The 26,085-nt window shown below is 37.8% G+C and overlaps 6 protein-coding genes across 16 annotated transcripts; 3 read left to right on the plus strand and 3 right to left on the minus strand.

Moving 5' to 3' along the window:
* Positions 1–91: 91 nt before the first annotated feature.
* Dysb (dystrobrevin binding protein dysbindin) lies at positions 92–7,115 on the plus strand. Of its 2 annotated transcripts, XM_081980942.1 has the most exons (4): positions 92–109; positions 6,353–6,680; positions 6,731–6,892; positions 6,945–7,115. In XM_081980942.1, the coding sequence occupies exons 1-4, from the start codon at positions 107–109 to the stop codon at positions 7,052–7,054; spliced, it is 603 nt and encodes a 200-aa protein (XP_081837068.1). In that variant the 5' UTR covers positions 92–106; the 3' UTR covers positions 7,055–7,115. The 2 variants fall into 2 exon arrangements, with proteins under 2 accessions (XP_081837068.1, XP_081837067.1); XM_081980941.1 differs by lacking the exon at positions 92–109 and having other exon boundaries at positions 6,094–6,680.
* LOC145729934 (uncharacterized) lies at positions 3,776–5,592 on the minus strand. Of its 2 annotated transcripts, none has more exons than XM_081980919.1 (5): positions 5,459–5,592; positions 5,154–5,406; positions 5,000–5,104; positions 4,748–4,935; positions 3,776–4,692 (listed from the first exon to the last, which is right to left on the minus strand). In XM_081980919.1, exons 1-5 carry the CDS (start codon positions 5,555–5,557, stop codon positions 3,889–3,891), a joined length of 1,449 nt encoding a protein of 482 aa, XP_081837045.1. In that variant the 5' UTR covers positions 5,558–5,592; the 3' UTR covers positions 3,776–3,888. The 2 variants fall into 2 exon arrangements, with proteins under 2 accessions (XP_081837045.1, XP_081837044.1); XM_081980918.1 differs by having other exon boundaries at positions 4,994–5,104.
* Positions 4,748–25,994, minus strand: Eb1 (microtubule-associated protein RP/EB family member 1). 8 transcript variants are annotated; one of them, XM_081980935.1, is made up of 7 exons: positions 25,833–25,994; positions 25,211–25,372; positions 24,915–25,021; positions 24,181–24,436; positions 23,487–23,602; positions 21,171–21,311; positions 4,748–4,803 (listed from the first exon to the last, which is right to left on the minus strand). In XM_081980935.1, exons 2-7 carry the CDS (start codon positions 25,368–25,370, stop codon positions 4,759–4,761), a joined length of 825 nt encoding a protein of 274 aa, XP_081837061.1. In that variant the 5' UTR covers positions 25,371–25,372; positions 25,833–25,994; the 3' UTR covers positions 4,748–4,758. The 8 variants fall into 8 exon arrangements, with proteins under 8 accessions (XP_081837061.1, XP_081837060.1, XP_081837059.1 ...); XM_081980934.1 differs by lacking the exon at positions 4,748–4,803 and adding an exon at positions 16,743–17,185 and having other exon boundaries at positions 21,177–21,311; XM_081980933.1 differs by lacking the exon at positions 4,748–4,803 and adding an exon at positions 16,743–17,185.
* On the plus strand, positions 7,213–10,319 carry LOC145729940 (ethanolaminephosphotransferase 1-like). Its single transcript, XM_081980927.1, has 7 exons — positions 7,213–7,436; positions 7,539–7,607; positions 7,662–7,854; positions 8,682–8,977; positions 9,028–9,336; positions 9,391–9,573; positions 9,664–10,319. Exons 1-7 carry the CDS (start codon positions 7,377–7,379, stop codon positions 9,724–9,726), a joined length of 1,173 nt encoding a protein of 390 aa, XP_081837053.1. The 5' UTR covers positions 7,213–7,376; the 3' UTR covers positions 9,727–10,319.
* LOC145729950 (ADP-ribosylation factor-like protein 16) lies at positions 10,337–12,040 on the plus strand. 2 transcript variants are annotated; one of them, XM_081980949.1, is made up of 6 exons: positions 10,337–10,514; positions 10,570–10,715; positions 10,765–10,981; positions 11,038–11,464; positions 11,518–11,599; positions 11,651–12,040. In XM_081980949.1, the coding sequence occupies exons 1-3, from the start codon at positions 10,349–10,351 to the stop codon at positions 10,945–10,947; spliced, it is 495 nt and encodes a 164-aa protein (XP_081837075.1). In that variant the 5' UTR covers positions 10,337–10,348; the 3' UTR covers positions 10,948–10,981; positions 11,038–11,464; positions 11,518–11,599; positions 11,651–12,040. The 2 variants fall into 2 exon arrangements, with proteins under 2 accessions (XP_081837075.1, XP_081837074.1); XM_081980948.1 differs by having other exon boundaries at positions 10,765–11,464.
* par-6 (partitioning defective protein 6) lies at positions 11,796–15,528 on the minus strand. Its single transcript, XM_081980928.1, has 5 exons — positions 15,288–15,528; positions 14,783–15,005; positions 14,465–14,722; positions 14,267–14,403; positions 11,796–12,954 (listed from the first exon to the last, which is right to left on the minus strand). The coding sequence occupies exons 1-5, from the start codon at positions 15,348–15,350 to the stop codon at positions 12,694–12,696; spliced, it is 942 nt and encodes a 313-aa protein (XP_081837054.1). The 5' UTR covers positions 15,351–15,528; the 3' UTR covers positions 11,796–12,693.
* Positions 25,995–26,085: the final 91 nt, after the last annotated feature.

The raw sequence follows: 26,085 nt of genomic DNA on the forward strand, positions 1-26,085 counted from the left end.
AAGGAAACACTGATGTATGTCTTTCCTTTTCTATCAAATGTCATTGAAATGTAAGCGATATATAGAAGCAAATAATAACATCAAATTGACAGATTGACGTCAAAGCATGGTATAAAACGTTTTTTTGACAGTTTACTGTGTATCTAAGTGTTGTGCTTTTTTTAATTGTCAGAACAGCTTAATTTAGTACAAACTGCTTGAAATCACTATTTTTGTCGCTTTCAAATTATTTTTTGACATTTTACAGCTTATCTGTCACATTAAAAACTACAGCTTAACCTTACAATGTTGCCAATATCAATAATTAACTGATCTTAACAGTTTATGTGGTAAGTTTTGATGTGACATTTTGCAGCTTATCAGTCACATTCAAAACTAACCACCGCTTAGGCTCAAATACAATCAGTAATTCACGTCAAATCATAATCACTCTAAACATTGTTTAGACTATGACTGTTGTGATCACACTAAAAATCACGCTCTAAACTTTCCTACAGCACTGTTTCCAAATTATAAAAGCCGTCAAGGCTACATTGCGTGACGTCAACAGCGGTGGGGTGCCGTAATGGCCCCAAAAAACGCTTGAGAGTAACCGAGAGAGATAGATAAAAAGGTTAACCAACTTGCCCGGCCGGAAACCAGTATCGAACGCTTCGCAGCTCTCACTCGCCCGTCCTTGTCTCGCTCTCGCTTCCCGCCTATCTCCCTTTCGGTCGAAACAATGGAATGTTGTAGCATTTTTATTTGCATAACGAGTCTCGGCTCGGTATCTCCGTCTCGCTCGGCTAATAGCCTTGATATCAAAGCGCAATAGAGAGAGAGAGAGAGCGAGAGGTTGCTGGGAGGAGGAAAGCGTCGCATTGCGGAATACGATAATGAGATTATAAATTGACTCGTGTTATAAATATAGCGGTGAATTGGTTGTTTTATCTCTTTGTTTGTATAAGTAGGTTGTATAACTGGATTTCTAATTATTATTATCGTTTTATAATAAAATGGAATTTCTAGCTGTGTAACTCAGCTGAATCGATACTCGAGGGTGGTAAAAAGCACCTGAAAGGGGCGTTTTCTTTGTTATTTGGGTCGATTCTCAGAAACTCCTTTTATACAGGAACTAACCACTTATAACCGAATGATGAGGGCTTTTAACTCAAAGTTAAGTAATTTTGACGATCTGGCAACGTGTTAGACACTTTTTTTTAGGGGTCACGTGACTGTTTTATTTAATTTGACTTTTGAAATTTGTTGTTTCGCCATTTTTTAAGTTTCGAAACTGCCATTACTTGAGGTGACACGACTGCTTTGAACTTTGACAGCGCCAATTTGACGTCGTGTTTTAACTTAAATAAACATTTGCCACGTTTCTGACAGATCAGGCTGCGTCCAAAATTGACAGCTACATGTCACATCTGTCAACATTTAGCTCAAAATGACAGTAAAACTATAAAGAAACCCTGAAAGTTGATTAACCCCTAAGTGCCATTTAGCTATGCTAACTTGTACTCGTTTATACTGTTTTCAAGTTTTGTAGCTTGATAGGTTTATGAATAAGATTTTTGACAGTTACCACGTTTGTGACGTCCAAAATTGACAACTACATGTTACATCTGACAAAATGACAGCAAATCTATAAAGAATTACTGAAATTTGATTAACTCTATAGAAAGTATGTTGCTATCATTTTATAGGTTTATGGTTGCGCTTCTGACAGTTTTGACGAATGATTGTTAGTTTGACATTGTCATTTACTCTATCCCCTGACTGAAAACTGTCAAAATTGCATTTATAAAGCTATAAAACGTCATTCAACCTATTTATTAAATTAAAACTTTGACAGATTTGAATTTGACGTCTGAAATAATTTTCATGGTCAAGACTGTACTATTTAGTCAGGTGACTGTTTTAATAATTTTTGAACACCTGTTAAGCCCTGTCAAGTGTCAAATGTCCAATTCCAAAGCCAGTATGTCTTTAAAGCAGAGATGTAAAAGCGGTCATTTTCGAGAGGAAATTTACAAGAAAATTACTTCATGTTTAAAGGAACATTTTTTAATTCAAAGTCAAAAAGACAATTTTAAGGGCTACAAATTGGTATATTGAACCACCCTGTAACTGTCACAATAACAGAGTTATGGGCTGTCACAGTAAAAACTGTCAAAATCAAACAACTCAGTTTTAACAGTAAATAACTCACTTATTCGACGTTTTAAGTGAAAACGCTATACAGGGTGGTCAAAAGAGAATTTTAAGGGCTACAAATTGGTATATTGAACCACCCGATAATTGTCAAAATAACCGAGCTATTGACAATACAATGGAGCAGTTTACAGGGCGATAATTGAATTTTTAACATCCCTCCTCTTATAGATATTTGCGTCTACTTTATTCCTGGATAATCCATCAGTATACAGGGTGTCCCAAATTTGAGCAAAAAACCAAACTTATAATTTTTTATTCGATTTTTGAAATCTACGTCAAATTCTAGACCAACTTGATGTAAAATGTTTGTATCGATATTCAATTGTTTTTGCTCCTACAGCTTTACTTTGACCACTCTCTTCGAAAGCAGAAATTCCCAATTTGAGCGAAATTTTGGTGCACTTTTCCAGAAAATCGTCCATAACTCGCTTATTTGAAACACCCTGTATAAAACCACCGTACAACAAAAGAAAGCTAATAAACGAGGCTATCACGTGACGTTGAGCGGGTACGGCTAAGTTGCCCCGAATAGCCGCTAGAGGGCGTCAAAGTTGACTTTCGTGTTTTGCAGATTTTGTTCAATATCTCAGGAACGTTTCAGGTTAGAGGTCTGAAGTTTTTACCACAAAATGCTTCTCGATGGGATGCAACTTTTACCTTCTATACACTTTTTTGGTACCATGCACCGTTTGACCTTGAAAAATTAAAAACTGGAATTGTCAAGAATTTTCAAGGGTGTGCCCTTCTGTTTTTTTTCAGAAAACTTTTTATTTTCAAAATTAACCTCAACTGCTTAAATACCTTCAGGTTAATAGTACAAAAATGACGTAAAGTGTAATTTGTCAAAATGTCATTTTGCAAGGGTGCCACGCCCTAAAGTGTCAAAATTGACATAATTTCAAGGTCATCGCCGAAACGGTGCCAGTTAGAGCAAAATGGACGTCAGATTTGTGCTCCCCAGGTTCAAATTAGCTAAAAAAATCACTTTTATTAAGGAAAATCCAAAATAGTCGCCGTTAGTATAGTAGGCTCAAAAACTCTCTAATTTAGACTAAATTTCCGTGCACTTTTCCAGAAAATCGTCCATAACTCGCTTATTTGAAATACCCTGTATAAAACCACCGTATAATGCAAGAAAGCTAATAAACGGGGCTATCACGTGACGTTGAGCGGGTAGGGCTAAGTTGCCCCGAATAGCCGCTAGAGGGCGTCAAAGTTGACTTTCGTGTTTTGCAGAAAAAGGCCTTGAAAAATTAAAAACTAAAATTGTCAAGAAATTTAAAATGAAAATTTTTTATTTTCAAAATTAACTTCAACTGCCTGAATACCTTCAAGTTAATAGTACAAAAATGTAAAAAACGAATTTTTTCATATTTTCCAATTTTTTTGGAAAATTACCGAAAAATTTCCATAAATTTTAATTTTCCGGAAATTTTACATCCCTGCTTTAAAGATTGTTTTGTCATCTGAAACTTATTCTGACATTATAAATGTCATATCATTAGTGTCATATGTCAACACGTGCACAATTTGATTGGTCAATCGAACAGACCTGTCAAAAATCAATCCCAAAACATGAACGAAAGTAATTTTATTCATAAAATTAGAAGCGAGACATCAACGTGTAATATAGTGAAAGCGAACGGTATATTTTTCCAAACTTATAAGAAAATAGATACTGCCTTAACCCTAAACCATTATCCGCGCCCCTAACCTAACTGTCACTGAACACCCCCCGAACAAAGCGGCTGTTTCATCCAAGTGTTTCGGGGGGCCTGTCCAGTTTTCCGAAGTGTCGTACTGTTCGGCCGCTTCCCGTTCCAGTTCCTGGAACACGCTAGTGCTGGAATTGTACTGTTCCAGCGCTTGCAGTTCGAGCTCGTCGGACGACACCCCCGTCACTGGTACGTACGGTTCCGGTTCTTCCAGTACCGCGTTCACCGTTTTCACGGCAATCGTTTCCAGTTCCTGATCGATTAACGTCGGTTTAGATGGCCGGAAGTGCACTAGAGGTTGGGCGGCTAGTAGGTTGACCTTGACTTGAGGTGGTGGTAGGAACCACCCACCTGACGGTACCACCATTTGTGGTCTCGGTGGGAACACCACTGTTCGATAACTTGGGTAGTTTACGTATGGTGGGGTGGCGTTCTGCAACATCAACGGGAAGTAATTGGTCTGCCGGAAGTTCAGCAAACTGGTGGTGGGGATGTAGTTGCTAGGTGGGTACAGGGGAATGTACTGATGAGGAAAAGGAGGCGTGGCGTACACTCCCGTTGCTAGGGGCGTGGGTTGACGCGTTGCCACGTAATAGGGACACGGTAGGCGTAGCAACGCGGGCTCCGCCTCCCTGCTCTTAGCTGGTTGGTCAGGGGGTGTGTCACCTTGCAACACGGCGGAGTAAAGCCTTTTATGGGGTTGGGGCGTGTCATGCCACGTTGCCGCCTGTTTCTTGAAAATCCACGTATTCTGTTGTTTTATCGTCTTTGACAAAGCCTGAATACAAATCACCCTGTAACTTGTAACTAAAATTTGTTTTTAATCAAAAAACCTTAATTTGCGTTAAATCTTCTTCACTATTTTGGAACCACTCGTTAGTGGTGCAACCTTCCTTAACTGAGGTGAATAATTGTGACGTGGGGGATTTGAACAGTACCAATCTGGATGTTTTGGACTCAGGCCTCCATCCAAAATAGGGAAAATACTGGGTGTCCCAAATTTTTTTAAGGTTCTTCGAAGCTGTTAAAGACAACTAGTGAGGTTAACTAAAAATGGGCGTGTACTACCAGAACCGGACTTATACGCAGTTTCAAAGCCATTTCGTCAAAAGTATCAGCGTCCAGAAAAGGAGACTCAAACGTGATGTCTTTGTTAGAGGAGGACAGAGTATCGGTAGTATCTTCGTCACCTATCAAGAGTAGCGGTAAAACCTGAAGATTTAAGAAGGAAGATCATACGGAAACTCAAAAAACCGATCAGAAGATCATCAATTTCTTCCAGCATCCAAGGTTCCCTAACGTCACCTTCAGCAAACGTCGGGTACAAACGTTCGTACTTGAGTACCATGGGGGTGTAAGACAATTCTCGGGCTTCGTTATACTCGTAATTAGCGTAATGAGCCAGTTTACTCTTAGGGATGCTGTCACGCACGGTCCTGGGGGACCATTTAAGGGTTCTCGAATTGATGTGTACAGTTGCCAAATATAAATCCTGAAAGTGGCCAATAACGTGGAAAAAGATTTTTAATGGCGGAAGGGTTTACCATGTTGGCTTTCTGGTAAGGGCATAAGGCGCAGGTCCAGGTGGCGTCCGCGCAATAAGCCACATTCCGGACGGCTTGTTTCTGGTCGACTTTGGACATACCATTAAAACGAATTTTTGACACCCACTCAAATGGCGAAAACAAAAATGCCATTTTCTAACCTGTTGACCAATTTTAAAGGTGAACAAAGGGTGTTCCAGAATTTTTTTCCATACTGAAAATTTGGTTTTATTACGTTCCTGCACACCCAAAATTTGTAAATTAATTAGTACAGGGCGGTAATATACCCACAAAAACCAATTTTCCCCTAATACGGTTCTGATAATGCTTAGTCCTTGCTCTTGCTTTTAGTTAGTCAATTTGGCAACGCTGGATTATATAGCAAACAATTTGAAACAGAACTGTCACTGTCACGCTTAAAACGTTGATTTGAAGCATTTTCAAAGTGTTTTTTTATTAAAAGTCTCTGATAGTAGGTAATTAAGCATTACTAGCATACTACTTATTAAATTATTTATAAATAAATCTAGACACTGACAATTATTAATTAATTCATCAGAAAAAGATTTAAAATTCATATTTAGTTAAAACAGGGCAACACCGCTTAACGTCAACTGTCATTATTGTAATGTCACCGAAATGTCACTCTCTAACAATCAGCTGATTATTATTTTGGTTTTACCCCAATTTTTTTTATTTTGTTGTTTTGTGGGTGTTTTTGTGTAGTTTGGGACCTAAAAACCAGACCATGTCACCATGTTCACCGGCATAAAAGACAAATTGCGCACCGTCAAAAATAACGTCACCCTACTGACAACCGGCGATTCGCCGTTGAAATCTCAACGCCCCGAACAGTCCCCCTTTAACCCTACAGCCGGTTCTGCAATTTTACAGCACTTTCAAAACTGTTGGGAAGAATTGCACGGTCTAAACGAAGACAACGCCCGGGCGGCCGACGACGTAGCCGCCCGTATTAACCAAACATCCTCCGCAGTGAAAAACACCAAAGAAAACATCGACATGGTCAGTCACGTTCTAACTAGTTCAAATTTAACCACCAACATCACCCAGTGCCTTAATCAAGTCCGCGACTTGTACCAAACTTGTGAAACCGTCGAGCTAAAGCTCCTGGAACTGGAAGACCTTTTAGAAGAAACCGAATACCAGCTAATGGTTAAAAGACACAGACATCACCTGGACAGCTATAGAGCTCGAAAACAAGGTATTTCTGCTTTTATAAGCTAGTTTGTGGTACTTAGAGTTGATTTAAAGAAAACCTGGACAAGGTGCAACAATCCTTGGAGGAGGATTACAGGAAAAAGTTGGCTGACAGTGAGGAATCTAAGAAAAACATTCTAGAGGAAAGGCAAAAGGTGTTTCAGGAAGCGTTTAAAAGTGACCTGGAGTTGTACAAAAGCCTTGGTACCATACCCAGTAGGTTTGGGCTGGTTTAGTGGTGATTTTGATTGATTTCAGTTGGTTTCAGAGGTTAGTCTACCAAAGAACCAAAATGGTGCCATTTTAGAGGAAATCCAACTGGATTTTGACCAAAATGAATTAGAGCAGTTTTTTAGTGATGAAGCTGCCACTACTTGACAATTTTCTACAGTGATTTGTTACATTTTTATGAATTTTATTAAAGCTTGTTGTTTAATTATGTGGTTGAAAGTAGTTTGTCCTGCCACCACTAGGCGCTGACCTACTTCACACACAATCAGAAAAGAAGACACAACTTCATGTTGGTTAACAAAAATGGCGCCGGTGGTTGTATGTGCGATTCCCGGTTTCGTAGTGGAACAAAATTAGGGCTTCGGGTTGTCTTTAAGTACGCTTCAACCTCTTTGATAATGCAATAACAGTACAAATCAAGCGCCAGTTAAATTTAAGTGAAGTTCCTAACAAATCAAATTTCACAATCATGTTACTGGAAACAGAATACTTAAACCAAGAGCATTTAAATGGATTTGATAAATATAAGGTGAGTTGAAAAAACTACTCTCATTTGAGTTATTGTTTTCCTGGAGCAAAAATAATATGGTTTAGTTACATGTAACACAACCCTACTTTTTAACGATTGTAGTACAACTGCAAAGATACAGGGCTACTCAGCATCTATGTTATGCACCCCTTCTGGAATTGGGTAGTGCAGGTAATACATTTTTTTTGTAGTGATTGTGTGAGTTTTTAAAACTTGTATTTGCAGTACTGTCCGAAAAACATTGCTCCCAACCTTTTGACATTCACTGGGTTTTTATGCACCATTGCTATGTACGTGATGCTTATGGTGCTGGACTATGACTTTACAGCTTCAGATCCTGACCATTCTGAGTCCAGTCCACTGCCTAGATGGGTTTGGTTTTTGTCCGCTTTGCTGCTATTTCTTGCCTACACTTTGGGTAAGTGTAATCAGTTAGGTTATGGGGTTATCTCAACTAAATGACCTTTGTAATAGTATTTTCAAGTTGATTGTCCTGGCACTATCACATAATTTAAGACGTAGGTCAAAACCAGTGGTTAATGTATGTGGCAACACTGCCCATAAGTTGTTTTGACAGATTTGTGTGTGTGTGTTGTGGTTACGATGGCCACTCGTCAGTGAGACGTTCAGCCAGATTAAATAACGCGATTACGCGATTCACGATTACGAAAGATCCGCGGAAGAGGCACTTGCGTGCGTCTGAGAAACTCTCATCTCTCCCGCTTGCATAAATAGGACTAAAAATCGCCTTAAAGGCACGATCCGAGTGAAAAATATAGTCATTCCTCGTGGAAACTATAACCGTCACTGTCACATCCACGTGGTCTTGACCTAGGTTTTCACCCTTTCCGCCTCCTGGAAGTGCACCGCACAAGACAATTCCCCGTAGACCTTTAGGAATCCACGTTTCCACTTAGAGGCCCCACATTTCCACTCGACCGGCTGCGGAATTCGGTCGTCAACTCCAAATTTCTCTGAACACCGTTTCAAGAAACGTGGTTTCTTAGCGACAAAAATGGCGCCCACGAAACAGACGTGCGATACGTTTCAAGTTGAAAATCGAAGTCCGTTTTGACAGATTTCAGGTTGTTTTGCACAACTTGACAATGTTGGCTGTTTTAGGCCAATCACGCGTCAGCATGGAGCGTCAAAATGGCGTCTGCAGTGTAAATTTTGTCATGTTGAAAACTGTTTTCTAAAAAGTATTGTCAATATTAAATAAATTAATTTAGTATACTGACCTAGATGGTATTGATGGAAAACAAGCACGCCGTACAGGCACCAGCGGTCCTTTGGGTGAACTGTTTGACCACGGTCTGGACTCGTACACTGCAGGCCTGATTCCCGCCGCCATGTACTCAATTTTTGGGCGCGGTGCTCGCTACAGTGTGCCCCCTTTCCGTATGTTTTTCACCTTGTGCAACGTCCTCAACAATTTCTACTTGACTCACTTTGAAAAATACAACACTGGAGTGATGTTCTTGCCTTGGGGTTACGATTTTACCATGTGCGGTATGATTGTTGTATTTCTAATCACTGGCGTGAGTTTGGTACCTGTTTTGAGTGGTTTTTTTCTGTATCGGCTGTACAGTTGGCAGGCTCAAATTTATGGCAGTACAGCCTACCTGGAGGTGTTACCAATGGAATGTTAGTGGAAGGTACCTTGTATATTTCCTCAGCCATCACCAATTGGCCTATAGTTGCTGATAACATTTACCAATCGTACAAGAACAAAACTGGACACATGCGGCCATTTAGTGAAGCGGTGAGGCCTTTAGTGCCTTTAGTGTTATGCTACTTGGTCACATACTTGTGGATAATGGTGAGTCCCTCAAATGTGGTGGACAGGGATCCGCGAGCGTTGTTCTTTCTTATGGGGACAATTTTTTCCAACATATCGGTGAGTAGGATGTTTCAAACTTAAAGTTCACATTTGTACTCGTTTATTTTACAGTGTCGACTGATTGTAGCCCAAATGAGCAGCACTAGGTGCGACTCGTTCAATCCCATGTTTATACCCACAATACTAGCAATAGCTCTCTCGGTCTGGACTGGATCAGGTACTCTGGAAATGTTTTTACTCTACGCTTTGTGTCTTGGTACTTCGCTCGCTCATATACATTACGGAACTTGCGTGGTAAGTAACCCTACTTGATTGACATAGGCGGTGTCACGTGACTTGACTCTGATCACTTTAAGGGTTTATAAACGAACGTTTCGTTTCTAGGTACGTCAGATGTGCAGACATTTCAAAATCAACTGTTTTACGATAAAAAAACGTACCGACTGAACGGTCGTTGACAGCGCCACCTAAGTTTTTTTTTTAATAGTTTTTAGTTGGGATTAGGGATGTGAAAACGCCCCGTGAATTTGTTTCCACCCTGTTTTTACGATTCCATCTCTGGTTGGGACTCTTGCCAAAGCGTTTTTGGTCCCCTTCGTTTTTACACTCTGTATATGCGACGTCACCAAGCAAATAACGTCAGCGTGACGTGACATTCTATAGAGGGACAAAACGAGTGGTGCTTTTGTGTTTTTTTATTTATAGGTTTATTGTTATTTCTTTGGGTTGCTTACTAAAGTACTTTTAAGTTGTGCAGCTGAACATTTACATTCGGTTTTGGCATTTGTTTTTTTATGTTTAGTGCCATATTATATTGTATAGTTTTTTTTTTTTTGGGTTGGTCGGCCTAATTGGTGTGATTTTTTTTGTTTTTACACAACCAGATATTACGTCACTTGCCCACATGTGGCAACACTGCGTTTTTTTTATGTGTAGTACAGGTTCCATACACACTATATAGAATATTCCGAGTCAATTTTGTATGTTAAGTTATTATTGATTGTGATACACACGCATGAATAAACCGTATTTTAAATCAATTATATGGCCTTTCTATTGATCAAACAACATGGTGCTCTGTATCGGGCCTGAAGGTTCGGGCAAAAGCCTTTTACTGATGAAAGTCCAAAATCCTGAATACGTGGACAGTACCACCACCTCAGTACCCACGGTGGGTACCAACATACTTAATTTACGCGTGGACGACAAACTTTACACAATCAGGGAGGTTGGAGGTGAGTTTGAGTGTCTTAATTTTCGACAGTCTCAGTATTTGACGTTTACGTACAGGCGCCATAGCTCCAATATGGCCGAAATACTTTAATGACGTGGGTAAAGTGATGTACGTGGTGGACACGTCGAATTTATGTCAAATTTCAGCTGCCGCCGTGCTATTTTACACGGTTTTGGTTCATCCTCTGCTACATAAAGCCAAGGTTGGTCGTTTACCAGTCCTTTCCACACCAATCACAGTAAACTTTTTAGTTTCTACTGGTTTTAACTAAAATGGATTTGAGTTACCGTCAGATGCGTAACGAGGCTTTGTTAATGTTGCAAATGAAGAGGTTGCAAAAGGAAATCAGACAGAGGATTACTATAGTGGAGGCTAGTGCTATAACTGGGGAAGGTCGTGAGGCTATAATTAAATGGATCACAATGGTTAATTAACTAATTGATTGTGCTGTGAATGGATGTCAAAAAAGTAAAGTAAACCGAGAAAAAAGTGATTCCATCCAACTTAAAACCAAAAAATTGCAGTTTTAATTGCCTAGTAACCTAAAGTGGGTCATTAGCTACAGCAAAACCGAGTTTCTGTTGGATATCCAGGAATAGTTTTATTACTAATGCAGAAATCTTGACACATGGTGAATGCACTTAACTTCATGTGTAGTATTATTTCGGTACGTTTAAATCTAAAAGCAGCTTCCAGCTAACTAAACTAGGAACACTGCTCTGATTTGACGTATTCTACTAACAACTTGACCTTCACCATAATTTAAACCCACAAACTTTCACCATTAATTAGGAAAAACTGCGGAAGTTCCGCTTTCAGTTTCTGAATAAGTAATTTAACGCACAACGGCCCCGCGCTTTTTGCCACCCGCTTCTTTTATATAAATCCGATTGTTTTGCAACCACTAAACAGTTTCCAATCGACCAGAGCAACATGCTATACGGCTTTAAGGTTGGTACACACGTGGAGTTTATTTTGGTGCTACAGTTTTAAAACTCACGCAGATTTTCCTCGTGCTGCTATTGGGTGGTTTGGCGCTGAGTAGGGCCAATCCGTACAAAGATAGAGAAAGAAGAGCCGATTCAGGTGAGCGACAAAACGACGTTGCAGTTGGGGGACTCGGTTTGTCTGTTGCAGACCATCAGGGACGGGTACAAATCAAAGTGTTTCGGGGACCCACAGAGCACGACGGCGACCAACATTTTACTCCGTGGGGTTACTGGGTGAAACAACCTGCAGATGACCACTAGCTAGCACTGTACGGTAGTAATAAGTACAAGGATTTAACTTCAAATATATATATTTTTTTTATTTTCTTTTCTATCTAAAATGTAGTAACGGACGCTCGTGATGAAATTCTATGTTTGTATAAACGATTCATATTATTATAGAAATTTCAGATTTAACAACTATTAACATTTTCAGCCTCTAAACTTGTAATACTCTTTAAGTAGAATGTTAAGGCATATTCGGGACGGATCTCCGTGGTTGTGTAATAATAATTGATAATAATTAAAAAGAAGAAAACGGAATGTTACTGGAAAGGTACCTAAGTAATAGTTCTAAAAAATAATAAAATTAAAATTAATATATACACAAATCACTACAGTAAAATTAATAATAACTGATAAAATTAAGTACGAAAAACAGTTCCGTAATTTAAAAGTTCCCTCTGGCCATTTGAATCCAATATCACACTGACAATTTATAAACAAAACGTCAATTACGTTTTGACACTCCATGGAACGGGTGTGACGTCACTAGTTGGACGTCAGCCAAAAATAATTTTTAAGTACATCAACAAATCATTGTTACTTATTCCACCCTATATAATGTTTGATTCATGCATAAAATACGGTAAAATAGAACTATTTACTAAAGTAAAAAAATTAATAAAACCAATAAATAATGAGCCTAAAACCTGGTCAAGTAGGCGGAATACTCGGGGAAAAAAGCTCAAGATTTGACAAGTTAGTAACCGCCATCTTGATTATTGCCAAACTGAGCGGTTATGTGCGGTGGAATGTATACGAAATTAAGTACAAAAAACTCGATCAGTTCTTCTTTGTCCACCCTGTATACGCGCAGTACAATAAAACCTTTGGAAGATAATTATAAAAATCTAAAAAAGAAAAGAGAAGGAACCCCCTTCGTCTCCGTTTCGCCGTTAGATGTCACCACTACAGATGCAAAATGCCGTCGTCTTTGGCGGTGTTGCCGGCTTCCTCCAAATTAATGTTCGCCGTCAGATCGACGATTTCGTCTTGATCGAACTTGTCGTCCGGATCGGAACCGCCCGTCGTCGCCGACTGTTGAGAACCGCTGGACATGTGCGAGTTTCTGCTGAAACTGCCTCGGCGCACCGGACCCACCGTTCGCTGATTGGCCGGTTTCACCGTTATGATCAGATTCGAACTGTTTGCGATCATCATATCCGTCACCTAATTGAAATGTATGACAATCAACGTTGTCAGATTTAATGTTAAAACGGTTTGTCTACCGTTATTGTGGGTATCAACGATTAAAAAGAAAAACATTTATGTGGTACCACTCCTTGGGGAAAAAAATTAGGTGCAATTGTGGGGTGTCAAATTGACATTAAATGTTACCATTTCCGAGTTAACCTAGAAAATAGTAATTTTCAAGTACTTTTACAGCGTAGCTCACGCATTAAAGCCTAATTGAACTTCTCTAAGCGTTTATGAGTTTCGTGACAGTTGTCACGTGACTGTCTAGCTAAATTAACGTCCAAAAACCACGTGATATCTGTCACTAATATTAAAACTGTCAAAACTTGCCTAGAATCTGCAAAAATTCCAGTGTAACACAGTGCTTGAAACAAGACATGTTTCTGATTTATGACAGTTATTTTGACATTTGTCACGAGACCGTCTAACTAAATAGTGTTCTAGAAGCACGTGACAACTGTCATTACCGTCAAAATTTTACATAAAATTTGCAAGAATTGCAGGTTAACACAGTTTTTAAATCAAGACAAGTTTCTGAGATTTATGACTGTTTTTTTGACAATTGTCACGTGACCGTCTAACTAAATAGTGTTCCAGAACCGCGTGACAACTGTCACTATCGTCAAAACTGTCAAACTGCAATTAAAAGTTGCAAAAAACCAAGTTTCGAAAAGATTACTTGGAGTATTCAATAGATGAATTCCAGATTTCGGATACAAACGCGTTATGATCAAAAAAAATCACATGACACCATTTTGGAGGTCATGTGACTCGAATCATAACGCATTTGGATCCGAAATCACAAACCGAAAGAAAACGTGTTTTTGAGTTTCACGACAGTTTCTTTGATAGTGGGCACGTGACAGTCTAGATAAGTTATCCTCTAAAACCACGTAATGCCTGTCACTAATGTCAAAACTGTCAGAATTTTACATAAAAGTTGCAAGAATTCCAGTTTAACACAGTTTTTGAAACAAGACTTGTTTCCGAGATTTATGACAGTTATTTTGACAATTATCACGTGACCGTTTAGCTAAATAGTGTTGGAGAACTACATGACAACTGTCACTAAAGTCAAATATTAGTTTATTCATTTTGAAAAATGTTGTAATATTTATTTTTTTTAATTAGATTTTCATCACTGTATTTTAAAGTATGGTTCATAACAGCAAACTGCCATTATTTTTCGATGTAAATTATAATTTCCCACAATCATTAAAAAACACCTCCATTAAATATGTTAACTTGGCAACACCGATGATGATAACTGACAGATGTGACTCACTTGATCCAACGTTTTCCCGGCCACCTCGATTCCGTTCACTTCCAGGACTTCATCGTTTACAGCTAGCAGACCGGTGGATTCCGCTAGACCTCCCGGAACGAGTCGAGAGATAAAAACTCCGGGTATTTTCTCTAAGCCTGTCAATGCAACAGATAATAGAAAAATGACAGCTCACAATCAGCTGGTTTGACAACTGACCGTTCTGTGTAACCTTTACACTGCTGCCATCTCTTATGTAAAACCCCAAAGGCTTGTCCGAGCCGTGTTTGAGCAGGCGCACCCTCCGACAGGTTTCCGGCACAATGTCCACATCGATAATGGCGGACACTTGCCGAAAATCGTGCGGATTGGAAATGGGCAGAGCCTTCGCCCTGGCGGGCGTGCCTCCCAATATGGTTGAGATGAGGGTGCGGGGCTTCATTGTGCCGTAACCATTTAACTCCTCCAAACTATCTCCTGTTGAATGTTTTGTTAGGTTAGAGTTTTGTTCGATAAACACTCTCTATATTTACTGACCTTTTCTTTGAATAATGATTCTGAGTAAGGGTTTGGCAGTAATTAGTGCTCTTCTTAGGTTATCATCATTGTTAATAGGTAATAAATCTTGATCGCTGGGATCAATGTAGGATATGAGAAATACATCTTTCAATTTGTGTAATTTCTCTAATAAGGCACTGAATTCCTCAAATTTGGCCAGAGTGTCTCGTTCCAAAGAAAATCGTCTGAACTCAGCTTCAAACTGTTTAAAGAAAACCAATTAGTGTTTCACTTTGTAATTTTAAATGCAATTAACTAGAAAATAACCATAATTAAACTAATAAGCTTCAAAACAACAGTTTACGCTCTCATAAACTGAATTTTTATCAGGTGGCACAGTTATACAAACTGCAAGGCTAATGAACCTTCCTGGGATGATAACGCTAGGGCTGCGCCCCCTTTAATTCAACACAAAGGCATTCTCTCCCACCGTACAAGTACAGGAAAATCAGGACCGAGGCAGGATGAATCAAAAAGGCGTTACCTTGCTTTTCACTTCGATTCTGTTGTGCACGGCGGCCCTGGTTGCGATCTTGTTTCTCGACATTTTTGGGGCATTTGCGGCTTGGCACTAACTAGCAACGGACGCGCACATAAACCTAAACGTCCGGATAATGCCGTTAACAAAGAAATTAACATAAAACTTAAAAAGGATAAATGGCAAATTCCAATTTATTTACGTTTTCGACTTCATTCTTTCAATGGCTAATCACACCGCCCTCTGTACAAGAAAGCCAAGAAGGTGCATGCCAAAAATTCCAATATGGCCGAAATATGGGATTGACAGTTTGCATTTGTTTGTATTGTGGAAATTGAGTTTTTCGATGATTAAATTCATTTTTAAAGTTTAAAGTCAAGACTTGGGATTACTTGCCAAAGTAATTTTTGTTTGCTATTATATATTGTTGTTTATATGTTTGTTGTTCTAGTGAAAGTGTAGTTTGTGTTCATTTTATTGTGTTATCACTATTGTTATTGTTCCTTCATTGTTCTATAATTTGTTGTTGGTTTTTTAACTTAAATTCTATTGCCTCTACAATATGCCGTCACACTTGTTGTTTGCCAAATTGTAAAAGCAATTTGGAGAAAGGCCCAAAAGTATCCTTTCCTTTCCAAAAGACCCTGCTCGAACCCAACAGTGGTTGAAAGCTTTGAACTGGAATGATTTTACTCCAACACAATACTCAGTGGTAAGTACAATATGCTTTCTCATTCAGTAAACTTATTGCCTCTTACATACATAAGTGAGTTAAATTTTGAGGCCGCCTGCATTTTGAGAGCAACAAAGGTTTACTCTGAAGAAACAGGACAGCTTTTAGAAGTTTCATTGGCACATTTACATTTTAAAAGAAAGGTCTTGGTAATAATATAAAACCCATTTACCACTTTTGCTTACCTAGATTCAAGGATTTCCAAATTTTCTTTGATTGAGCAGTTTTTACATTAGTTTGTTGTACTTTCCAAGACAAAGGGTTCTAACCAAACTTGCTTTGGCTGGACTTTATTGGATATAAAAAGCCATATCTATACATATCTGGATCAGGAATGAAGCGTTCTTTGATTTTTCACTCACAACTTCTAATCAACTACACGAAAAAATAAAAAAAAACTTATTTTCTACTGCATCTCCATAGGTTTGTGTACAAAAAAAAATCCGATAACGCCGCCATTAAAAGGACATTCTAGGCTTTCTTGTAAAGAAGGCGGTGCTAATCACCGATTTCCTGCCTAAAAATTTGACATTGACAAATGGCGGTGTGATTTAACCCGGCTGACAGTTGAAACGTCAAAGCTGTGTTGCCACATATTTCAATTAGAAATTTTGAAGATTTTTTCTGTGTCCTTAACGATTACCAGTGAATACTGGAATAAAAGACTATTCTGGGATTTAAAAAAAAAAAACAGTAATAAAACTCCATGAGGACTACTCGCCTCTGCCTCATTTAAATAACTTTATTATCAATTAATAGTCATTGACTGACGAACCCTAGAAACATAACCAATAGCCTAATACAAGAAAATCAAGCGAGTACAAAAAAACCACTGAAAGTGTAGTAAAAAATCTTAAAAAAAAACCAGGTCACTGTTACGCCCCCTATCTGGGACGTAAAAGGGAGCTGAAATAGCGGAAAACAGGCAACACTGTTTAAACTAAACAAAAATGTTAAAAACGTACAGTAACAAAATTCAGTTGTTGCAACATTTTTTCGTGTACAAAACAGCTCAAGCAGCGACGCTCATAGGAATTTCGATTTAATTTATCATATTATTCAAATATATATTTATAAACAAAAAAACGGCTTTAATTTAGAGGCTAAGTTTTCAGTACTCGTCTTCATCTCCTGCGCCGCCTTCCACTTCATCGGGGGGTGCAAAGCCTTCCTGCAAACAGAAAAAAATTGTATAATTTGCTTCAAACTAGATTTAAGTTGATAAAAAAAACGCACACAAACTGTTATAACAAGTTTAATACAATTTAAATAACAAAGTGTATAATTAAATTATAAGCATCTTCTATAGGTGCAGTTTAGGCAAATGACACTCGGCTTGTGTGACTTTAGGGTTAGAAAACACGCGCAATTTCTTCATCATTTGATTGGTGTACAGTAATTCCTCACGTTCATCCTGAAAAAGGCTTAATTAATTTTTTAATTATTTATTTAAAAAATCTATTTAAGTTATCCCGGTTGTAGGGTTAACAAACAAAAAGCTCCCAAAATGTATAGAGTAAATTAAATTAAAAAAAAAAACGCCACTTACCTTCACCGAGGTTTTACATAAAGGCACTAAATAGCACAAACGTACAAAGCACAAAACAAAAAGATTAATATTAAAAGTCCGGATAACATTAAGTCAGTGACAAAATGGCGGCAGTTATAAAACAAAATTCCATTATCCTGCTAAAATTACACTTGAAGAAGAAGTGAATGAATGAAATGTAAATTGGCAACGCTGCATATGCGCTACTGAAAACTGGCAAACACCGCCAAATTCAAACAGCTGACAGCACTTGACAGTGACATTAAAATGGCGTCTACTTTAGACTCAAAAGTTGTTTTACATTTGTTTGTTGCAAATTAATTAGTTCTGGCATGATGATAAGTACAGACAACCAGTGCAATGTAATTACAGTGGCACCCTAATGTATTTTGGGCCGTTTCAGTTGTACAGGTAAACTCTAAGAGATGGCGCTAATACAGCTCGTCATTGCAGACATAGTTGCCAACTTTTGCAATATTTCCGCTTTCTTTTGCTATCCCATCTGAACTGCCTAAGAAAGCTGAATTTTTTCAACTAAATTTGAGTTGAAAATAATAAATTACTCGTATTTTGTAAACTAAACATGATAAGAATTTCTAGTTTGAGGTTATCGATAATAAAGATTCTATTTATTTTAAAAGTCACCCTTTTTAACGTGAAAACAGAATCCTGAAGATCACGTGACCGTTTTTTTTAGTTTTAAACTGATACACTGAATCGCGTATCTATTTCTAAGATTAAAATGTAATTTTTAACGTCACGTGACAGTTTTTATGTTTAGACTATTTTTTTTTCAAATCGCGTGACTTTTTTAACCTCGAAACAGATCCTGAAGTTCACGTGACTCTTTTAAGATTAAAAATGGAATTTATAATGTCACGTGAGTTTTAAATATCATTTGAAAGATCGCGTAATCGTTTTTCAGTTTAAACTGATATTTTTAAAGACAGGTGACTCTCTTTTCAGTGCAAATGGCCACGTGACAAATTTCAATTATTTTAACGTCAAAACGAAATCTTAAAGGTCACGTGACTGTTTTAAATGTTAAAGTATTATTTGAAGAGTCACCTGACTCTATAGTGCAAATGGTCACGTGACTCTTTTTACAGCTCATAAAGTCGCTTAACGATTTTCAATAATTAAACATTTTTTAAAAGTCACGTGACTCTTTTTTAATGTGAAACCGAAATCCTGAAGGTCACGTGACCGTTTTTCAGTTTTGAGCTGAGATTTTTTTTAAATTACGTGACTCCTTTTAATGTGCAAATGGTCACGTGACGAGTTTCAATACTCAAATTTAATTTTTTAGTCCACGCGACTCTTTTTACGGATCCTGAAGGTCACGTGACTTTTTTAAGATTAAAAATGGATTTTATAATGTCACATGACAGTTTTGAATGTCAAAATGTTATTTAAAGGATCACATGCTTGTTTTTCAGTTTAAACTGATATTTTTAAAGACACGTGACCCTCTTTACAGTGCAAATGGCCACGTGACAATTTTCAATTATTTTAACGTTAATACGAAATCCTAAAGGTCACGTGACTGTTCTAGATGTCAAAGTATTATTTGAAGACTCACCTGACTTCTTATAATGTGCAAATGGTCACATGACGCTTTTCAAAAATAAAATATATTTTTAAAGGTCACGTGACTCTTTTTACAGCTCATAAAAACGCCCAACAATTTTCAATAATCAAACATTTTTTAAAAGTGACGTGACTATTTTTTAACGTCAAACCGAAATCCTGAAGGTCACGTGACTGTAAATAGCGAAATAACGTTTAAAGAGTCACGTGACCGTTTTTCAGTTTGAAATAAAATGTTTAAAATTACGTGACTCCTTTTAATGTGCAAATGGTCACGTGACGATTTTCAATACTCAAATTTAATTTTTAAAAGTCACCTGACTCTTATTTAATGCCAAAGCGGAACCCTGAAGATCACGTGACTGTAAATGACAAAATATTATTTGACGGGTCACGTGACTATTTTCAATAATTAAATTAAATTTTAAAGATTACGTGACCGTTTTTTTTAGTTTTAAACTCTAAATCTCGTGACTCATTTTAAGGTACAAATGGTCACGTGACAGTTTCAAGATTAAACATGGAATTCATAATGTATTAAGTATAAAATAACCCTCCTTGATGAATACTAAAAATAAACAAATAACTAAACTAAAAATACAACAAAGTGAAACACAATAATTAAAGAAAACACACAAAAAATCTGTTATTTTTTGCCTAGAAACAAAAAACAAATTGACAATTTGTCAACTAGACAACGCCGCATTGAAACTGATGTGTTCCAACAGTCAAAAGATCCCAATTGCTGCGTCTGACTTTAAAATTACAGGAATATGCGTTTAGTGGTGCCATCTCACGCTGCTTACTTAAATTAATTTTTAGTTTCATTGCCACTGTTTGTCTACAGTGCGTTTTTTTTAACGCGCAACATAGGATTTTACGTGTTAAATTTTTAAGCCCATGTTGGACCATGTTATTTTGGAACTACAAGTCTATAACTTGACGGGTGTGTCTTTAGTACCCTGAAGCTTAAGTAAGTCTACCAATTTGGTCTAAAAAGTGATTTAAAACTGGAAAAAAATAATTTTTTTTTGAAAAGATTTTATCTTTTCATACACCCTGTATGCATTGTTGTTCCTTGTTGTTTTTGATACTGGCAGGGCAGGTAGCAGGTAAAGTGACTTATTTTGACTGCATCACGACCCGACATCTTTTGAACGTCAAAAGGGCATTTTATGATTGTTTGGAATATACTGTTTGGCTTCAAACGGAGGTCACTTTGAACAATTCACTTATAAAAATACTTCTTTTGTTCTTAACTTTCTTGATATAAAGTTAATGATCACCCTGTTTTACTTTCTACGCCAAATTTTACCTGCTACCTGCCGTGCCAGTATCAAAAACAACAAAGAACAACAATGCATACAGGGAGTATGAAACGATAAAACCTTTTCGAAAAAAGATGATTTTTTGCAAGTTTTTTAACACTTTTTAGGCCGAATTGGTAAATTTACTTAAGCTTCAGGGTACGAAATAGCCACCCGTCAAGTTTTATACTTGTAGTTCCAAAATAACATGGTCTAACATGGGCTTAAAAATTTAACACGTGAAATCCTATGTTGCGCGTTAAAAAAAACGCACTGTATACTTATCATTTATAGTTTATGGTTGGTGATCATTGTTTCAGAATAGCAGATCAATAGGAGCGCACTGTAATTCGTTTCCACTTAATCGCGCACCCACTAAACCGGAAAATTACTTGGCGACACCCAGACAACAATACAAAATTGACAGACATAATCGAGCTGGTAATTAAAGCTATTCTATACGCATTCATTGTATCGAAACTGGTTTTCGGTTCAGTTTCTAAAGCTAAGCTGCAAGCAACAAAGCTACGCCTGTTCGGCGTTAATAAGGCTACGTCACAGCTTTTTCATTATAGGGAAATCGAATAAAAGAGACAGAACACCACCGGAACGTCTTGAAGCTTGAAGGTTAAATTACACGCAAAAAAAACCACTCGAATCGATCCAGTAAGCGTGGAAACGGTTTTTTTTTTTTGTAAAGGTCAACTCACACTCACCTCAGTGGCGTATAAAACGTCCAAAATTTTCTGGATCAGTGGATTGCCATCCTCGCACTCCTGACACATAACCTCAATATCCCGCAGCTTCCCAAAGTAAAAGTCGCGCTCTTTTTCTAATCCTTCCACCGTCAACTAAAGACAAATAATATTAAGTTAGTAGAAACGAGTCTATATACAGAGAGTTTTCATAATATTTTAACATCTTAACCCTTCGGATGAACGTACTATAAAGTGACTGTCAAATTACATTTTAGGTCTGTTCGCAGAAGGGATCTCCAACTAGTAATCAGAGAAATAGATACATTGGCCACGAGTTAGAATACGTCATAGTCACGTGAGCATTCAACCAATAAAACTTTACTGTTTCTGAGTTGGAAACCAGTCAGGGATTGCTTCTGCAAACTATCTTTGTCACATTTATATGTTACGTCATTCCATTGTACTTTGATTTTTTACATACATATATGCAAGTTTCAATAATACTCATAAGAAACATGGTAAGAAAAGAGAGAGATTAAAAAAACCAGTGAGTTAGACAAAGATAGCGACAAACTTCCTAGGTGAGGTGAGTCAGTTATTGTTTAACTGTCCAATTACGTCACATCCGTTTCGACAAAGTGACACATCTCCCTTGCTATTCGTTTATCTTTGTCCCGCTCATTGATTTGTAATGGTTTCTCTCATCACCAGTTTTTTTTGTGTAAATTTGAAATTTTTGTACTTGTATAGGTTTTCTTTTATTCTTTATTTAATTGGTTAAGTGTATGAGTGTATAAGGTGAACTGTGCGTTTACCTAGTTCAATTTAGTGTCGTTATCTGTAAGAAATTGATGCTTACGGTAACACTTCGTGTTGTAAATTAGCATTGCAAACCAATTTGGTTTGTCAAAAAATTTACTACTTTTAGTAATATCTCTAAGCCGCCATTTTGTTTGTTTTCAAGCTGAAATTTGTTTTTGTAATTTTTCAATGTTGTTTTTAGGAATATCAGAAGAAAACCCAGCTTTCTGGTAACTTTAAAACAGACATTTACTATTTCTGAGTTGGAAATCAGTAAGGGATTGCTTCTGCAAACAGACCTATTATGTTCGATATGTAGACCATTCCAGAATGACGTCATTGACAGTTAACTGGCGCCGTCATATTTGTGGGGAAGCACAATGTTGCCTCAGTAATTATTGCTTTTACCGGAAATCAGGGAAAGGTATAAAATCCTGTATTAAACCGTATTATACATGTAAAATGTGTATAACATTTCCTAAGAGTGACATAACAAGACTGATTAAAAAGTTGAGGTTAGATTGTTCTATTATTTCAGTAAATTATCAATTATGATTCTTTAATAGTTCAATTATACAGGTGTGGTAAATCCAAAAGCGACCATAGGAAAACCGTGTAACGGACAGAGAAACGTAGGTAATTGCATGCGCGGGAGAAAGACAGAAAATGAAAAAAATATCAAGTAGGCCATATTTTTAGCGCGCTGTTGCCAAACGCCGTAATAAGTTTGTGGAGGGTATTGAATACTTACGGCGTTAAATTAAATTATCTTTCTCCGTTTTTCGGAAAATTGGGAAAACGTCAGAGGCTGCATTTTAAATACTCTTTAACAAAGCCAAAGAGATTTTTGAAACTAAGACATTATCAAGGCACTTTTTTAGGTGGAACACGATGACGTTATTAGAAATAATCTATCGTCATTGCTTGGATGATAACTTCATGCCGCCATCTTGAAGGCGACCATAAAAATTAGAAAGTTATCATCCATATCTCGGAAACCAATGACGATAGATTATTTCTAATAACATCATCGTGTTCTACGTAAAAAAGTGCCTTAATAATGTCTTAGTTTCAAAACTCTCTTTGGCTTTGTTAAAGAGTGTTTAAAATGCAGCCTCTGACGTTTTCCCAATTTTAACTTAATTTCGAAACCAGAAATAAGTTTCACATAAAATTCTCTAAAACTTTTCCCATTTAACCACCTCTGTAGCTCTTACCGTTTTCAAGATCCCTAAAACATGTAGAAGCAATTTGGGACACACAGTATTTAAAAAGCACAGTGACAAAGACAGAAACCCCTAATTTAAAAGAGAGATAAAGATAACTAAATGCTCTTTCTGAAATGGTCACAACACTGTTCATGGGCAGCACTTGCTTAACTTCAGCACAGTGGATGGTTGGTGATTGGTCAAAAAACAAGTTTTCTTACACTTTCAGCTTGCTGTATTTTCTTGACCCATCACCAAGCAACTACAGCACGTGCGAACTCACCATTGGTTGGCAAAACTGTATTTGGTAACCACTTACCTTGTATTCAGAGATCTGATTGGTGAGGTCCTCGATTTTGCCGGAGAGGTCGCCCGCGTTTCGATTGGGCACGGGCCGGGCGGCCGCCGGTTTGTTTGGGGTGGCGGCTTTCGGCACTAAAAACACACATGTCACGTGACCAGTTGTTTCTTTAAAAATTACTTTTTTTTATAATACTAGTGAGCGGATTCTAATAAAGCGGTGATGATCGGACTTTTGGAGGTTTCCAATGAGTGAAAGCTTGAACAGTGCACTTTAGAGGAGGTTTTGACAGACTTGTACAGGTTGATTTAAGTGTTTTACTCACCCTCAATGTGTAAAATGCAAAAGTGAAAAAAAAAAAAACAGTCACACTTTTTTAACTGGTTCGGAATGTTAAGTGTTTTATGGATCAGTTAATACAAGCCCATTCATTTTGACGCTGTATAACGTCAAATTTACTCGACTGTCAAAATGAACAAGGCCACATTTTGACAGAGGCAGTTAACTTGCAAAACAATATAAATCTTTAAAATGTTGAATAACCTAATTTGTAGTCATAATGGCTTGGAAGATAACAAACATTTAAATTGACAACACAACTGTCAAAAACTGCTTCCAAGCCAATAAACTCTTGTAGTAAAGACGCGCCCACAAAAAGGGCGGGAGTTAGTAAACAGCCCCGCCCCTCCTAACCAATCATAGTTCAACCTACTAGCTCTGGCCCTTCCAACCGGTTTAGGTGCAGGCTTGGCCGGTGCAGTGATCTGAGGTGTTGCCGGTTTCCGTTGCATCAGGCCTTGGCCCCGGGGGGCGTTCGCCCCTCCATTTCCCATTGACTCGCCGCCGCGGGCACTTAACGCATCATACTCGGTTCCCCGGTAGTTGGCGTCGAAGAACTTTTTGAACCATTGCAAAAACTCGAAATTATCTTGAAACCGGCCCTTAACCAGTTTGTCGATCGGCACTATCTAGAAATGGGGGTGAAACTAATGATAGACGTGGTGCTAATGCGTGTTTAATGTCTGTGTGAACCCACTCAATTTCACCACAAACAAATGAAGACCACCACAAAATAAAAACATAAAGATGGGGGGGGGGGAATGAAATGTCTAAACAGCAGCAGTGTGGATGAAGCTCAATGTGTGTCCTACCCTGTCTGACAGTAGGCGCGGCTGTAGGTTTGTAATGGCCGTTCGCTTGGGTGTGGGAGGCTTTGGAACCCAATCCTATACCACCGCGCGCATCCAAGGCGTCGTATTCCCGTCCGTCGTAATTCGCATCGAAAAATTTCTTGAACCATTGTAAAAACTCAAAATTATCTTGAAACCTGCCTTTGATCAGCTTATCTACTGGGATGATCTAGATTAAAATTGTCCAGAAGTTTCCAATTCAAAAAATCCCTAATCACACAACACTAAACCACCTTTAAGGAATTTAACTGCTTACCTTATCTACACTCATCTTCTTGAAAGAAGCTTGCAAGATTTTGAAGTTTTGTATGTATTCATGCTCTAGATTGGTGCGAAACTTCACACGCTTCAATTGCACTGATCCTAGAATTAATAGTTAAAACTTAATTCATTTTTTTTTTTACGTCACAATGACGTAATTTGACAATTGGTCAAACTATGGTTTTGACAAATTACGTCATCGTGACGTCAAAAAAAATGGAGCTTGAAAAGGCTTATGACATAATTTAATAGATAAATTTCATTGAAAATCAATGAAAATGACTCGCTTACCAGGAAATAACATGTCCATGAATTGACAGTAAGCAGCTCCAGTGCAGAGCTCCTCAATCTTACCGAAACTACTGGTTAGACATTCATTGACCCAGGCTAGCATATCATGCCTGGATAGATTTTCTGTGGTGACATTGGTTGAGTATACGTTTACCGCCATGACTGAAACAAAGCGGTTACATTAAAACACTGCAAACAAGGTGCTTGGCCCCTTTTTCAATATGGTTTTAATGACGGGTCCCGCCCGATTAGGTGAGCACAATTTGCGTAAATTCCGAAAACGGTGAGCATCACACGCAAATATCTCGAGGCAAAAACGTACCGGTTTTGATGTATTTTCAAGTGGTGCAAATGGTACTACCGTTACCAACGGCGCGTGGTCTAAAAATAAACCGGCCAGGAAGGAAGTCCCATGTGGGGATTAACGTCCCTTTAGAAACACTTTTTCCGATTTGTACTGATTTAAATATAATTAACAATTTTTTTTTTCAATTTTTTTTGTCCTCCTTCACTGGTGACATTTCAAAAGGTGTTGTCAACCTTTAACCGTTTTCATAGAGGGGGCCGGGCGGATATGTCCCCACCTTTAACGAAATGTGTCCTAATTAAAATTAAAGATTACCTGTACAATTTTTGTCCTGGACGCAATGAAAATGACCGAAACACTGGAATATTACACTCCCTTTTTTTTGTTAAACGAAAATCACATTAATCCGGTCTGCCGGCCATTTAACTCCACCATTACAGTATTGCCAACTAAGACAAACGTCACTTATGCCACCACAATTTTTTACTTGTTAAACTAAAAATTTAACTCCAATTACAAATTTCTAATACAGTCCCAACTTTAAGTTTTAAATTTAATCAACTAACAT

This window comes from Ips typographus, linkage group LG5, assembly GCF_016097725.1.
Source record: "Ips typographus isolate SLU linkage group LG5, UJ_Ityp_2.0, whole genome shotgun sequence".
Classification (NCBI taxonomy): Eukaryota; Metazoa; Arthropoda; class Insecta; order Coleoptera; family Curculionidae; genus Ips; species Ips typographus.